Source organism: Colobus angolensis, unplaced genomic scaffold (genome assembly GCF_000951035.1).
Source record: "Colobus angolensis palliatus isolate OR3802 unplaced genomic scaffold, Cang.pa_1.0 Scaffold102, whole genome shotgun sequence".
Classification (NCBI taxonomy): domain Eukaryota; kingdom Metazoa; phylum Chordata; class Mammalia; order Primates; family Cercopithecidae; genus Colobus; species Colobus angolensis.
In genome coordinates, this window is record NW_012111142.1 from 5,887,378 (window position 1) to 5,902,095 (window position 14,718).

At 35.1% G+C, this 14,718-nt stretch overlaps 1 protein-coding gene across 2 annotated transcripts in view; it reads right to left on the reverse strand.

The window, feature by feature from the left end:
- Positions 1 to 4,378: 4,378 nt before the first annotated feature.
- The window catches only part of HOOK1 (hook microtubule-tethering protein 1), a 67,655-nt gene continuing 57,315 nt past the window's right edge, over positions 4,379 to 14,718 (reverse strand). For both annotated transcript variants that reach the window (XM_011941216.1, XM_011941223.1), the window contains 3 exons: positions 12,371 to 12,472; positions 9,608 to 9,676; positions 4,379 to 7,921 (listed from right to left, as the gene is read on the reverse strand). In XM_011941216.1, the coding sequence (XP_011796606.1) occupies positions 7,751 to 7,921; positions 9,608 to 9,676; positions 12,371 to 12,472 (342 nt within the window). In that variant the 3' untranslated portion in view covers positions 4,379 to 7,750. The remainder of the gene's footprint in view (positions 7,922 to 9,607; positions 9,677 to 12,370; positions 12,473 to 14,718) is intronic.

Sequence of the window (14,718 nt, forward strand, 5' to 3'; positions counted from 1 at the left end):
TTCGTTATAACAATTAGGGTCAGAACAAAGACTTCTCTTTGCCAAAATACATCTGAAGTCCAAAGACATCACAGGGCTCTGATGCACACAAAACAACATTAAAAGACGCAGTGGGGTAGCAATGGGAGTCAGATGAACTGGAGGTCAGATCTTTGTAGCTAAGCTGGCCTGAATTCCATTCCTGGTTTTTACCATTTATTACCTTTTGCTTGTGAATTAAACAGGTTACTTTACTTTCCTGAAATCGTTTCCTAGTTGAAAAGTAGAACAACACCTGCTGAGGTGGAGTATATGACGGTCAAAAGTCCACTGTCCCTCTCTGGGGTGCCTCTCCTTGTGGTGCTCCTTCCTGTGGGATGATTATGTACAACCACCTTCATGAATTCAGGAATGGCCGTGTGATTGGCTTTGATCAATAAAATGAGAGCAAAAGTTCCACGAGCCACTTCTAAGTGCTTGCAAGCTGGCTAGTAGTGCAACATGTTTCTTCTCTGCCGTGAGACCACCCGTGTTCTAAATAAGGGTCTTTCACCCTATGTCCAGTATGACAAAGACACGAAGCAGAGTCACAGCTTATTCAAGATGAACATATGATGAGAGAAATAAACCTATTTTGTTATAAACTAAAATTTCAGAATTACTACTGCAGCATAACTTATCCTATGCTGTCAGATACACCTGCATTGTATTTCTTGTGAAAACATGAGATCAAAGTAACATGATAATCAATTACAGTAGTAATGCTGTATGGTTATTTCAGAGAAGCACCTGGTTATTCTGTTATGCAATTTGGAGAACTTATTTCTAGACCCTTTCCCCCCAGGAAATTTGATCTTTTCCTCACTGTGACCACAGAACAAGATATTCTTCCTGCTGACTACAGGATAAGACTCTTCAGTATGGCTGCTATGTTGTAAAAACCCCAGGCTGCCATTCACTTGTAGTTTAGGTGAATGGAGGCCTCGAGTTGGACCATGTAGAGTAAGTTTGTCCACAAGCGGCCCAGGATGGCTTTGAATGCGGCCCAACATAAATTCAGAAACGTTCTTAAAACATGAGACTTTTCTTTTTCTTTCTTTTTTTTTTTTTTTTTTTTAGCTCATCAGCTATCATTAGTGTTAGTGTATTTTATGCGTGGCCAAAGACAGTTTTTTTTCTTCCAACATGGCCTGGGGCAGTCAAAAGATTGGACACCCCTGATGCCTGATGTAGGGCCTGCACAGCCATATGTAAGGCAATGCTCCTTAGGTGGACATATGGTAATTTTTGTGATCTGAAATCTATTCACCTTTTGAATTACATCTCTTAGTACTTCTCCTGCCAAAGTAGTGAACTATTACTTCCCTAAATAGGCCAGATCCTTCAGCATCTTCATGTCTTTATAGAAGCTAGTTTTTCCACAAGAAATGATTAATTATACCTGGCACACTCCTATTCATCCTGTAAAAGCCAGCTTAAATATTAACTCTCCAGTGACATTTTTCTTGACTCTTGGTTAGTTGCTTCTTCCTCCATTCCCTGATAATTTAATTTAAATTTAATTTCCTATTTCCGTATAGTCTCCCAATTAAAATGAGCTTTTCAGAGATGACTGTGTCTTGTTCACACACATTCAGTACCTGTTTCATGCCTAGCAGTTGCTCAGGAAATGTTTGTTGGACATACAGTGGCGGTGACGGGTAGGGGAGAGCAAGCAGCCAAGTGACATTAATGCTGCAATGAGCCATAAATTTTCTGTAGCCATGCAGAAAGCCTTATACCTCTATATTCCTTAATTTCACATTCTGGAAAAGGTGGGTTTTAAATATTGGTTACTAAGGTCACTCCTACTTTCAAAAATCTGACTTGTGGAGAGATCTTCTGAAATGGTAAGTTAAGGAGCTCCAAAAATCCATTCCATAAAGGCACTGAGAACATGAGCAAAAATAATCAAAATCAACATTCCAGAATGCTGAAAATTAAACGAAGTCACACAACAACCTAAGCATTTGTTTTAAAAAAAGAAGAGCTGCTCTCAGTAAGAACAGGGAGCTCTGTTTTAACTTGCCCTATGCCTGTTCTCCTCTCTCCAGCTCTCAAGTATCCTTAAAAGCAACAGTCTCACAATTTTGGTAGCTGTGAATAACAATGATCAAGCAGCCACTGGAGGGAGCAGAATGGGTTTAAAGCACCCCAAAGGCCCCCATTCCCAGAAAGTTATCATTATATGACCTCTCTGGCAGTTCCTTGAAAAGCCCCATTCTCAGAACTTGTCTTTATTTTACCTTACTAAACACTCATTCTGTGCGAACCACACTACAGGACATTTGTTTAAAAAAAAAAAAAAAAAAAAATTAGTGACAATTGTGCAACATTACAGTAAGCCAAGGTAGCAATACAAGTTGGAGCTAACAGAGGATTAAAAGGATATACTGGGAATAGAGATGCCCACTGGGGCTTCTAACATTCTACCATATGCCTAGGAATCTAGAAGGCCATGCACACGTGAGGGCTACATGGCTGACCCAGGCAAAGGCCTGGAAAGACCCTAATCTCTCATCTCTGACTGACTGTGAGGGTCTGTGTAAGCAAGAAACTAAGGTTACGATAGAATTGTAAACTACCTGCTGGTGTGTTAAAGGTATAACCCAAAACACATGTAGAGCCCTTTGGGAAAGGCTGAGAGACTTATTTCAAAACATTTAAGGAAATCTCTGTCCAAAATTAGCTGAACACTTTGCTTAAAAAGCACAGAATTCAGTGGCTGCACATAATGAAGAATGGAATTTTTACAGAATTAGTTCAAGTCTCTAAACAAAAGGCAACAACAGGAACAATAATAAACCATGGGGTGGGGTCTGATTTCCAGAGTTTCCACATATTATTTACAATGCCAAATTTCCAATAAAAAATTATGAATCATGTGAAGAAACAGAAAACAATGGCTCATAGACAGGATGAAAAGAAGTTATTGGAAACAGTCCCTGAAAGAGCCCAGGCATTGGATTTACTAGACAAAAGCTTTACGTATGTTCAATGAGCCTAAGGAATTAATTATTAGCTAAAGAATTAAGTTAAATATGATAATGATTTCCCACTGAATAGAACATCACAATAAGGAGTTAGAAATAAAAAACAGCAACTAACTAGAAATTCTAGATTTGAAAAGTACAGTAAGTACAAGATATCACAATAAGGAGCTAGAAATTAAAAAAAAAACTAACTAGAAATTCTATATTTGAAAAGCACACTAACTGAAATAAAAAATTCACTAGAGGAACTCAGCAGCACATTTGAGATACACTTGAAGATAAACCAATGAGATGATCTATTCTGAGGAACAGAATCGAGAGAGAATGAAGAAAAATGGGCAGAGCCTTGGAGACATGTGGGACACCAAGTATAAACAGGTGCATAATGAGAGTACCAGAGAAAAGGATAGAAAGGGGAAGAAAGTATGTTTCAAGAAATAATAGCCAAAAATTTCCCAAGTTTAATGAAAAGCATTAGTCTGCAGATCCAAACTCAACTGCAAATAGAGTAAATTTGAAGAAGTCCACACCTAGATCCACAATTGACCATCTTTGATAGACAAGCTGTCAAAAGCCAAAGACAATAAGAGAAGCTAGAAAGTTCCATATCCCCTGGAACTTCAGAGGAATGTGAATTGTGTACATTCAAGCTAGATATCTAGAACAAAGCCGTATCCCACCTAGTTATATAGGAATCTGGGAAGCAAGTTTTGGTTTTCTCTTTTTTTCCTGGATAATAATGTAACAAGCTAAAATATGGGATTCTATCACTAAAGTAAGAGGGGTAGAATGGATATTCAGGGATAAATAGCAGTCTCTAAAATTATATTACCCAGGAATGTTTTGGGTTTTTTTTTTTTAAACAGTCTCACTCCATCATCCAGGCTGGAGTGGAGTGGCATAATCTCAGCTCACTGCAACCTCTGCCTCCCAAGTTCAGGCGATTCTTGTGCCTCAGCCTCCCAAATAGCTGGGACTGCAGGCGTGCGCCACCGCACCTGGCTAATTTTGTATTTTTAGTAGAGATGAGGTTTTGCCATGTTGGCTAGGCTGGTCTCGAACTCCTGACCTCAAGTGACCTGCCTCCCAAAGTGCTGGAATTACAGGTGTAGCCACCACGCCCGGCCCCAGAAATGTTTTGATTCCATGTTAATGCAAGATGTCTAGGTTCCAGAGGTGAAATTGGAGACACAAAAAGATATATTCCCAAATCATTTAATGTATCTTTTCATTCCCCCCCCACAAAAAAAGGAAAAACAAAATTAGAAAAATGTAATTACTTTTTCTTTACCAACCTAAATATTTTCAGTCCTCTATTTAATGCAGCAAATAAACATGCATTTATGCCCACTAAAAACCCATCAAAATCAACAGACAAAGAAGCATAAAGTTTATTTACTTAAATCATTTCACAACTATTATATTGATAATGGACAATCATTTATTTAAAATAATATCCTAAATACTTACAAAAATAAATCAAATATTGGTTCTATTTTTCAAGTGTCAAAGTCTTTGCCATAGAAAATAGAAAGGACCTTTTATGAACTAAACATTACATTTGTGCTACATCATTTAATAACTCCACACTATTTTCTTTCATGGTTTGTGCTTTACAAATTTCCAAACTACTTCTTCACAATGTACAGGTGCACAATAAGAATGTATGCATACACTCATATACACACATTTTTACATAGGAATGTTTTTCATTCAATACACATTTAGAGAACCTAACACAGACACTACTGTGGCCTAAAAGTCACCCCCAAGCCCCATGGTCAGATGTGCCCCTAGAAAGAAATAGGTATAGATGTGAAAACATTATCTAACATTCAAATTAGCCTCTAATTCTCAGAAATGATGACATAATGAGGAATATTCACTTTAATATTTCTAAAAAAGACATCATTAATCTATACTAAATCATCTGACAGCCTTATTCATTGAAAAAATAAACTTCAAATTTTTCTCAATACATAAGTTAATCTCAACATAGACATCAATGCCATATATACACACCCTTAGCCTTAAAAAGAAAAGGAGTTTTAATGTTAAAGCAAGTGCTCAACATTGAAGATCATTTCCAAATTGGTCTGTGGTTTTACTTTATAATCACTAGGACATTTAATTCCTTATCAAATCGACAAATGCTGAATATCTCTTTATTGGTAGATGTACTCAAGCCTCCCTTACAACACAGATGTGTATAAATCATGGTTCATGATGAAATGTTTATAATGCTTTACCACCCACAGGGTGTCAACTCACTACATTAACCAGATGTGGAAAAGAATCTCACTTCTGATCAGTTCCTGAATTTCTGTATAATTAATCACAATAATACAGAACTTTAAATTACATTAGTCTTATATAAATACTTACATATCAAACATTTTAAATTCTACTTATCAACTAGAAAAGTGATAAATCAGAAAATTTGCTTTTCCTCTATTAAGAAAAATGAATCTAGCCTTATGTCCTTATCCAGAAATTGCACGATTTAGAAATTCCAAGTATAACGATCTGATCTGTGAAAACACTAATTTATTAAAGTTAATGTTTTACAATAAATTCCATTAAAATGGAGCTTGAAGGGTTTGTAAAATCTCAATCATAAGCAAGTAGAAACACCAAAGGGGCAGATGTCTTCACTGACTAAAATATGTCAAAATGCCGTAATATTTAGAAAATGTTAAATACCATGCTAAAATATTTTCAAAGGCTTATTTTATTTTACCAGAAGTTCACAGGCAAGCAGACACTACAATAATGTATGAAAATGAAACTCAACAATGTAACTGTATCAAAATCTAGGAGGTAGTCAACAGAAGTAACCCTGATAGAACAAAATATCCTGACAGGTGCTCTCTAATCTCGGAGATGCAAATGCAGTATGAAATCCTTGTATTTTCAGTAAAAAGTTACCAGGCAAAAATCTAAAAACCAGATATCTAAAAAATAATAACACTGTAAATGGAACAATACTCACACTGTATTTGCAAAGAAAGGCTATGAATAAAATTTAGACCACAGCTCTACAGCATGCAAGCCAAATCTGGCCTACCACCTGTCTTTGTAAATAAAGTTTTACTGAAACACAACCATGCCCATTTTGTTTATATATTGTGTATGGCTGCTTTAACTCTATAATGGCAGAGTTGAGTACCTGCAACAAAGATCATGTAGTCCACAAAGCCTAAGACATTTACTAAAATATTTACTCTTTGTCCATTCACAGAAAGTTTGCTGACCCCGGTCTAGACACACTGCTGATAGGTATGTATACTGAACAGCACTGAAACGATTAACTATGGTTGTCACAGCATAAGGTATTCAACTGTATGGAATGTAAGGTGCTAATTATGCCACAATTCAGTTCCTTTTTATATCCGAAATAGTCCTAACATTTTTCTTCTTTTTGTGGTCTAACATCTAGTATCAAATAGTATTTCCAAGTTACTTTAAAAAGACTTACTATGGTAGAACTTTCTGCAGTGATGGAAATATTCTATAGCTGCCCTGTCCAGTATGGTACCCACTAGCCACATGTGGCTACTGAACATCTGAAATGCGGCTGGTGCAACCAAGAAACTGAGTTTATGATTAATTAAATTTAAATTGTCATATATGGCTAATGGCTATGATATAGGACAGCACATATTTAACACAACTAAAATTCTTAAGTGCTAACTTTTAAAAATGACCCCAGAAGTTCAAAAGTAACGCCTCTGAAAATAAGAGCTTTGAGCAGAAACGAACTGAATACCACAAACTGAGCCCAAGATAAACTCCTTAATAAGTAAACAAAATCAAACTGACCCCGCCTTGTTTCATCACTGCAACATCCCTTTTGAAGCAAAATTATTACATGATACAATTTTTCAGCAGAAGCTAAATATAATTTTATGCTTAAAAGCAATAACTGAAATCTTCATTACCTTAAAAAGTATATAGACATTTCACAAAAAGTATATATATATATATTTTTTTTTTTTTGCTTGCTTTCCATCAGAAAGTTGCCTATTACAAATGTCAGTTTATTTCTTATGCTTAACATTTTAAACATGATGTCCAGAAGCCCTTATTTGCCATAGGTACAAATTAGAACTATGAGATTTTCAGAATACGTAAAATTTCCAATTAATCAATTTTATTATTCCAAAGTCATTCTAATTGTCAAATCTTCCAAATGTTATATCTTCCATGACATGACAAGGTAGAGGTACACATTCAATGGAAGAATTAGGGGACAGAAGTAAAGCCTTGTATATACTAACTCAAATCACCCTTGCATAGTTCTCCATGTGCCTGCGTCAAGACTGTTTTTATATAAATCAATAAAAAGCAAAAAAATTTAAACAAATCTAGATAATGTTTTATGATTAAGTATTACCGAATAGCTATTGAAAATTAATTAAGTTGCTAGTACAACTGAAAACATTTAACTAAAATATACAAGGCCAATTTGAAATTATAATACTCTCAAAAGACAAATGTTTGTTTGAAATGTGTGTATAATTACATCTCCAATTATTCAAATGTGCTCCCGCAGAGAGATGGCTAATTATATACTTTGTTTTTGAAGTCAACTGGCAAAATTAATTTGATGCATGTTGATTTTAAAATACCTGATATCCAGCATCATAAACTTCTTTTTCAATCTGGTACTTAGTTGAAAGGTACAAAATATTTTAAGGACACTTCTATTTTATGTTTTTTTTTTTTTTTTTTTCAGTTTAATCAGATGTTGTAGCAGGGACTTTAACAGAGAGATTTCTTCTGGTGTTCGTGATGTGCCGTTGCTGTGCTAAGAAAGACCGTGCAGGAGTACATGCACTAGTGTCATTGCAGGCACCACCGCCGCTCACAAGTCTAGATTCCATCCCCAGTTTCTGGAATGCTAGACTCTGAAAAAAAAAAAAACAAAAAACAAACATGTATTTTTTATTTAACATGACTAAACAGAGTTTGCCAAGTGCTTCTCACAAAGGCATTTAATCCTTAAAACCAATCTATAAAGCTAAGGCTTTCCTCATTTTTATAGAAAATAAGGGTTCAGAAGGTGATTAATCTGTGAAATGGTAATGCTAGTAAGAAGGCACACACTCCAGTTTCTCTAATCCACTAAATGTAAAATTATTTAAAACAGCAACTTAAAATAATGGCCTGGAATTAGACTTAATTATAACAAATTTTTGTCTTTGGGCCATCCTTCTATCACCTATGAGCAGACATGTCACAATAGAACGGCTTAGATCAAAGGTTCTTGAAGGGTGGTCCCTGGATTAACAAGATCAGCATCCCTGGGAATTTGTTAAAAATACAAATTTAGGGGCCTTACCCAGACCTACTGAATCAGAAGTTCTGCCAGTGCGTCTAGCAATTTGTGTTTTAACAAGTCTTCTGAGGCATGTTAATGTTTGAGAACCACCAGTATAGTTTAAATTTACTATAGTCTATCTCGATATTGATACCTGATAAATTACCATATATTGGCTGTTGAGTTTCTTATAAGAGAAGTCATTACTCTCCCACTAGACCACATAACACAATTTTACTGAACTTAGCATCACTCGTAACTAGTATAGTACATGGATATTAGATGCTCAACAAATATAGGTTAAAAAATGAATCAATCATGGACTACTTGGCTACAATATCTTCACTGATGTATGTATTAAGAGGTTATGGAAGAACAAATAAATAATACATAGTCACTGATCTCAACTAGGGTGACTGACTCATGAGAGAAAGTTCTGAGAATACCTCACATGTAATTTCCTTCAGGGCCCTTTAAGCCACATTTTACCCAACAGAAGGAAGGAAAGAGCTCAGATGAAAAGCATGGTGTCATGAAAGCATGAGCCATGTTTCAGGAAGAATAACTAGTGCTTTCTGGTGGAGCACAACATTCACACGTGGGAAGTTAATAAGTGATATGCCTTTGTATAAATAAGAAGAGATAAAAGTAGATAATAGCGTATCTGACTGACTAGAATAATACAAAAGAACCACATACATCATGAAATGCTACTCTTGAAAATATCCCACTGATACTACCAATGACAAAATAAAACACATTTCAAACTATGCTATTTTCTCCTTGGTAAGACAAAGAGACAATGATGAAGAGTGACCCCTGGATAGAAAAAATAAAGTAACAAATACAGTAAAGGACACACTGAGGCTTTAGAGGATGTTCAAATAAATACTGAGTACTAGAAGCATTTAATTTTGCATTACACAGATCTTCATATTTCTTCAGAAATCTTTTATGGGCAAAAATTGAATGTTTCAGCTCAAATAAGGCAAATTAAAAAAGGTTTATGATTATTACACCTGTGCTTCATATGTATCAGCTAAACGCTGATGAGTCACAAAATCAATTTAGTGGATTAGAATCAACATTAAAAGAGAATATGACAAAATATCTGAGTGCAATACACAGGGTAACTTTTGTTTCAGTCATACACATAAACATGCTATGTCTTGGTTTATGGTATAAAATAAAATATATTTTCTTATGTTGTACTTGGTCAAAAAAGTTTGCTAAACACTGTTCTCATCCAATCATTTGCTGAACTTCAGCTCACCTTATTATACCAGGCAGAAACAATGAGTTTTTCTTCATAATCACGAAATTTTGCTACTTTGCATTCACTCTGAAAAAAGATACGCGGACAATTAAAATCCCAGAAATTATCCCAAATTACTAAAGACAGAATAATTTCTTCACTATGCTCATTATTGAGAGAATCTAAAGATTGCACTTGTGAGACACACAATGTAGTCAAATGTAAATTGAATCAAGCACAAATGCATGCACAACACCTTTAGGAAGGAATAAGATTTGTGACTAATAAACTTTTATTTCAAGAAATTTACCGGTAGAAGAGAGTGATTTAAATATAAATATACACAACTGGTGATTTTAAGGCTACTGTCCCCCATATCTAGAGAAAAAAGTAACAACTGGCTTAGGTAAACAAAACAGAGCTGTACCTGTGGAGGAGTCAAAACTAGGGAGAAAGAGGACATAGTCAAAAATACCTAGAAAAAATCTTTTTAAGTTGCCTATAAAGTTTAATACAAATTTTTCTCTCTTAATTGTTGGTGGCCTGTGTACTAGATTCCATAGCCATATTTATGTGCCATCACAGAGACTGACATATTTTTCTTGAGTACCAGATATAGTTTGGTTTATATAAATACTATTATCTTGATACATAGGATGTTCATGATACAAATAGTATAAAAGAACCAAGCCCAAAAGAGAGGTGATGCTCTTCTTCAGACTCACACCCAGTCCAGGCACAGAATTCCCAAGAGGGATAGTAGATAGAACAGCCTCTGCTATTTACATTACATTTCTCCTTTTTACTTTTTGCAGTGTGTGTCTAGATGAATACACACAAATTAAATGCCCACGTGCTGTGACTTAACCTAAGCTTTTCCTCAGAGTCTTACAGTTACAGGGACTATTTTCTCATCATATCTGTTGGGGATGTACATTTCAAACATCAACAATAATGTATATTTTCACTGACTTTCACTGGGACATAAACAGAGCAACTTAAATTTCAGCAATTTTCCAATCCCAGTCTCATCATTTTATAGATGAGAAGATGGCAAGCCAGAGAGGAGAAGCAACAATTTTAAGACAAGAAGTTACTAATAATGCTGCAACCTTGGCCTTTGAGTTATGTAATATTTAATGTTAGGGTACAGAGATAAAAGATACAGTCTTTGCCCTCAAGACATGCACACACGTACCAAAAAGAAAACCAATGCTGTTGTGGAATAAATTCATAAGTTCAAAGTACATGGACTCCCTGTGGAGAGTGAGACAGTATTAAACTTCCCCTAAAGAATACATGGGAAGTTTAATAAAGAAAGAGATATTTGACTTAGAACTTGAAGAATTAATAGCATTTCTTCAGACAGATCTCCTTACCCAGTGCTTTTGAGAACACACAACATAGCCTGGACAAGCATTGATAACAAGGGCATATCAAGCTGGTGTTGTACAATGGATGTAGGAAGAATGGTGTTGTACTATGGATGTACGGAGGAGGGGATGTTAAAGTCTTTAAGTCTTTAAATAAAAATATTTCTACCACAGTTCATACCTACTTGCTCAAATACCAAGAAAAAGGTACATAAATAGAGTGCATTTCTTTGAAATATAACATTCCTAGATGATTTAAAAAGAAACTGAATACAGCTGGGTGCGGTGGCTCACGTCTGTAATCCCAGCACTTTGGGAGCCTGAGGAGAGCGGATCACTTGAGGTCAGGAGTTCCAGACCAGCCTGGCCAACATGGCAAAACCCCATCTCTACTAAAAATACAAAAATTATCTGGGCATGGTGGCATGTACCTGTAATCCCAGCTACTAGGGAGGCTGAGGCAAGAAAAGTTACTTGAACCTGGGAGGCAGAGGTTGCAGTGAGCCGAGATTATGCCACTGCACCCCAGCCTGGGCGACAGAGCAATACTCCGTATCAAAAGAAAAAAAAAAAAAGAAACTGAGTACCATTTATGAGAATTTCAAGGCCAGTATGTAGAATTCAACATGACTCTGCAATTATGCATATGTTATTAAAAGGTAGTATATATTTACTTCAAGAATGGCATCAAATCTCACTACAGTATTAAATATAGTAGTTTTGTAAAACACTTTGCAAAGGAAACCAGAACGTGCTCAATTATAAATCTAAGAATACCTAATTCCATAATGACATACTTACCTAAGTATCATAAAAATAATATAACCACTAACACTAAAATATCTTTAAAATTTAGACTCAGCTAATTAATGAGAGCATGCCATTACTAATATAATTTTGCATGATTAACAACTAAGATTGCCACTTTAGTTCAGGAGTTCACTAGGATTCTGTGAGTACTTCCTTCTGCCAGAAATTCCACTATTAATAAGTTTGTTTAGGTTCAGGTGAGAAACGGCTAAAGGTAAGAAAAATGTGGTTGACTAAGTCAGCACAGTATCTTTTTTAAACAGTAAAGGTCAGGTTTTTATCCCCCAAATGAAATCATATTTGCATAATTTAAAAAGAAACATTATAGCAGGACTCTATTAGAAAGTCAGGGATATCCATATAATGCCCGTTATTGACAAGGAGAGCTACAACGCTGCATATACACAGGGTATATGAGCTACACACAGACCATCTAGTGGGTGGCCAGTGAGATGCTTTGTAATAAACACCCTGGATGCTAAAACATGACATTTTTAACTTCTTGTAAAACTTCATCATTAATGGCAAATACATGACAGCAGTTAATTACCAGGATTCTATAAAATAATTGAGAGATGAGTAAATATAAAAGTTTTACCTCCAGAATCTCAATTCTTCTCTCTTTCTCTGCCAACTGCTTTCTTAGTAACATTATTTCAGCTGATGCTGGATTTAACTTGGGATCTAAAGTTTTTATTACCTATTTAAAGAAAAAAATGTTATGCTCACTTTATATTTTAAAGTATTAAAACATATAGAACATATCTTACAAAAACCGTGTAAGTAAGGTGGAAAATAATCCACAAATTCATCCAAGAGCTAACTGTAGCTTGTTTTACAATCCTAACTGGGATAACAAAAATAACTCATTCTATATACAAGAAACAGTATAAATAAACAAGAAAAATATAAATGTCCCCATTCCAAATCAAATTTCCCTTCTCCAAAGCTCAGTACATGGAAATAGTTATTTAGCCTTTTCAATACTCAAACTTTAGGCATTAAAGTCTTGAAATAACCCTTTCTATATTTATTTGACTTGAGAATTTTTAAAAAAATCAAAATGAATTCAATAACTCTAAGGAAACTTACTGATTTTATAAAGTAAGAATAACAAACACAGAAGAAATTCTTAACAATAATCTTTTTTACTATTATTATCTAGTCAAGTGTAATTCAATATATAAGATCAATATAATAAATGCTGGTGATTTTATTTGCAAAAGGTAGGGTGCTGAATCGCATTTATGTTATTACTAAAAATTGAGTAAAAAGATATGTTTAACCAGAATGTAGTAAAGAGATTCAGCTAAACTATGGAGATAGCATTCTGTTAGAAAACCAATTCAGAAATGTCAAGAATGTATTTCAAGCAAAAACCATAAATTTCAAACAGGGACATCGGCATGATGTAGTTATAAAACTATTAAAAATATTTAAAATTATTTAATGAGTTAGGACAATTTCACCTATATTTATAGAGATAAAAGAAGAAGACTAGATGGTAAAATACCAAAATATTATTGTGGCTCCTTCTTTCATCCAAAAATCATTTACTGAGTGACAACTATGGCAGATACTGGCAGATGAGGATTCAGCAATTTATGGGAGACATGGTGGCTGCCCTCATGGAAGGCACACCATAAAAGCAGAATACATTGAATAATTTATATGAATTTAATTACAAAGAGAAAATCATAGTTTATTATCTCTAAGTGATAAATGGTTGTGATTTGTATATTTTCTGAATTTTCTACAATGGACATATGTTATTACTTTAACCAGTATCTTAACCAGTATTTAAACCTCTTGCCCCAAATAAGGTAATGGGGAAAAAAATCATATTTATGAAAGCAAGCAATTGTCTTTTAAATGATATTATTCAATGGTGGCAAGAATATGGTATTCATTGTCATGGTTTTATTTAATTAGTTATAGTCCTTTTAAAATGTCATTTAGAAATACATATCAAGCATCTTATGGTCTTATCCTATGACCCAATATTTCCATTTATAGGAAATAAGGTTAAGATAATAAACCAAAATAAAGAGAAAGCTTTCTGTATAATTATGTTGACTATAGTCTTATTTATAGGAGCAAAAAAGGAAAAGGAAATGAATACAGACTATTTCTAATAGTAGGATAATGCTTAAGTAAACTATGTTATAGCCCACACAACTAAGTATTACGTAGGCATTATTTCACTTTTGCAAAGTCTGTTCCATAAATGTGGTGTGGTCACATGCCTGCACCCCAAAGTGGGAGTGAAAGTGATTTATGCTGTTTTCAGGCCTCGCCCATTACATATCTCCCATGCAATCTAGGCTGTCTTTCTTCTGTACTAGTTGGACAAGGTCAAGTGAACTTGGGATCCCTATGCTGAAGAAGGCAGAATCTCTGTCAGCTTAGGACTCTGAATGACTACATGGAGAAGTGGTGCCCCTTCCCCATTCATGGCTGGACTCAATGTGACCATGAAGTAAACCTCTACCTTGTTAAACCTTGAGTCTGATGAACATTTGAAAAGTGTTTAACTGTCTAATCTAAAACTAAATGATACAATTTTAAATATGTTCAAAACGCTAAATTTTTACAAAAGATAAAATGTTCATATTGCTGTTTCTAGAAAAACTGTATTCTTAGAAAATCTGCAAAGATTCTAGCAAATAAGAATTCTAGGCTGAAGGCGGTGCCCAAGATGGCCGAATAGGAACAGCTCCAGCCTCCAGCCTCCAGCTTCCAGCGTGAGCGACACAGAAGACAGGTGATTTCTGCATTTTCAACTGTGGTACCGGGTTCATCTCACTGGGGAGTGTGGGACAGTTGGCGCTGGTCTGCGGGCGCAGCCTGACCAGCGAGAGCTGAAGCAGGGCGAGGCATCACCTCACCTGGGAAGCACAAGGGGTAAGGGAATTCCTTTTCCTAGCCAAAGCAAAGTGAGACACA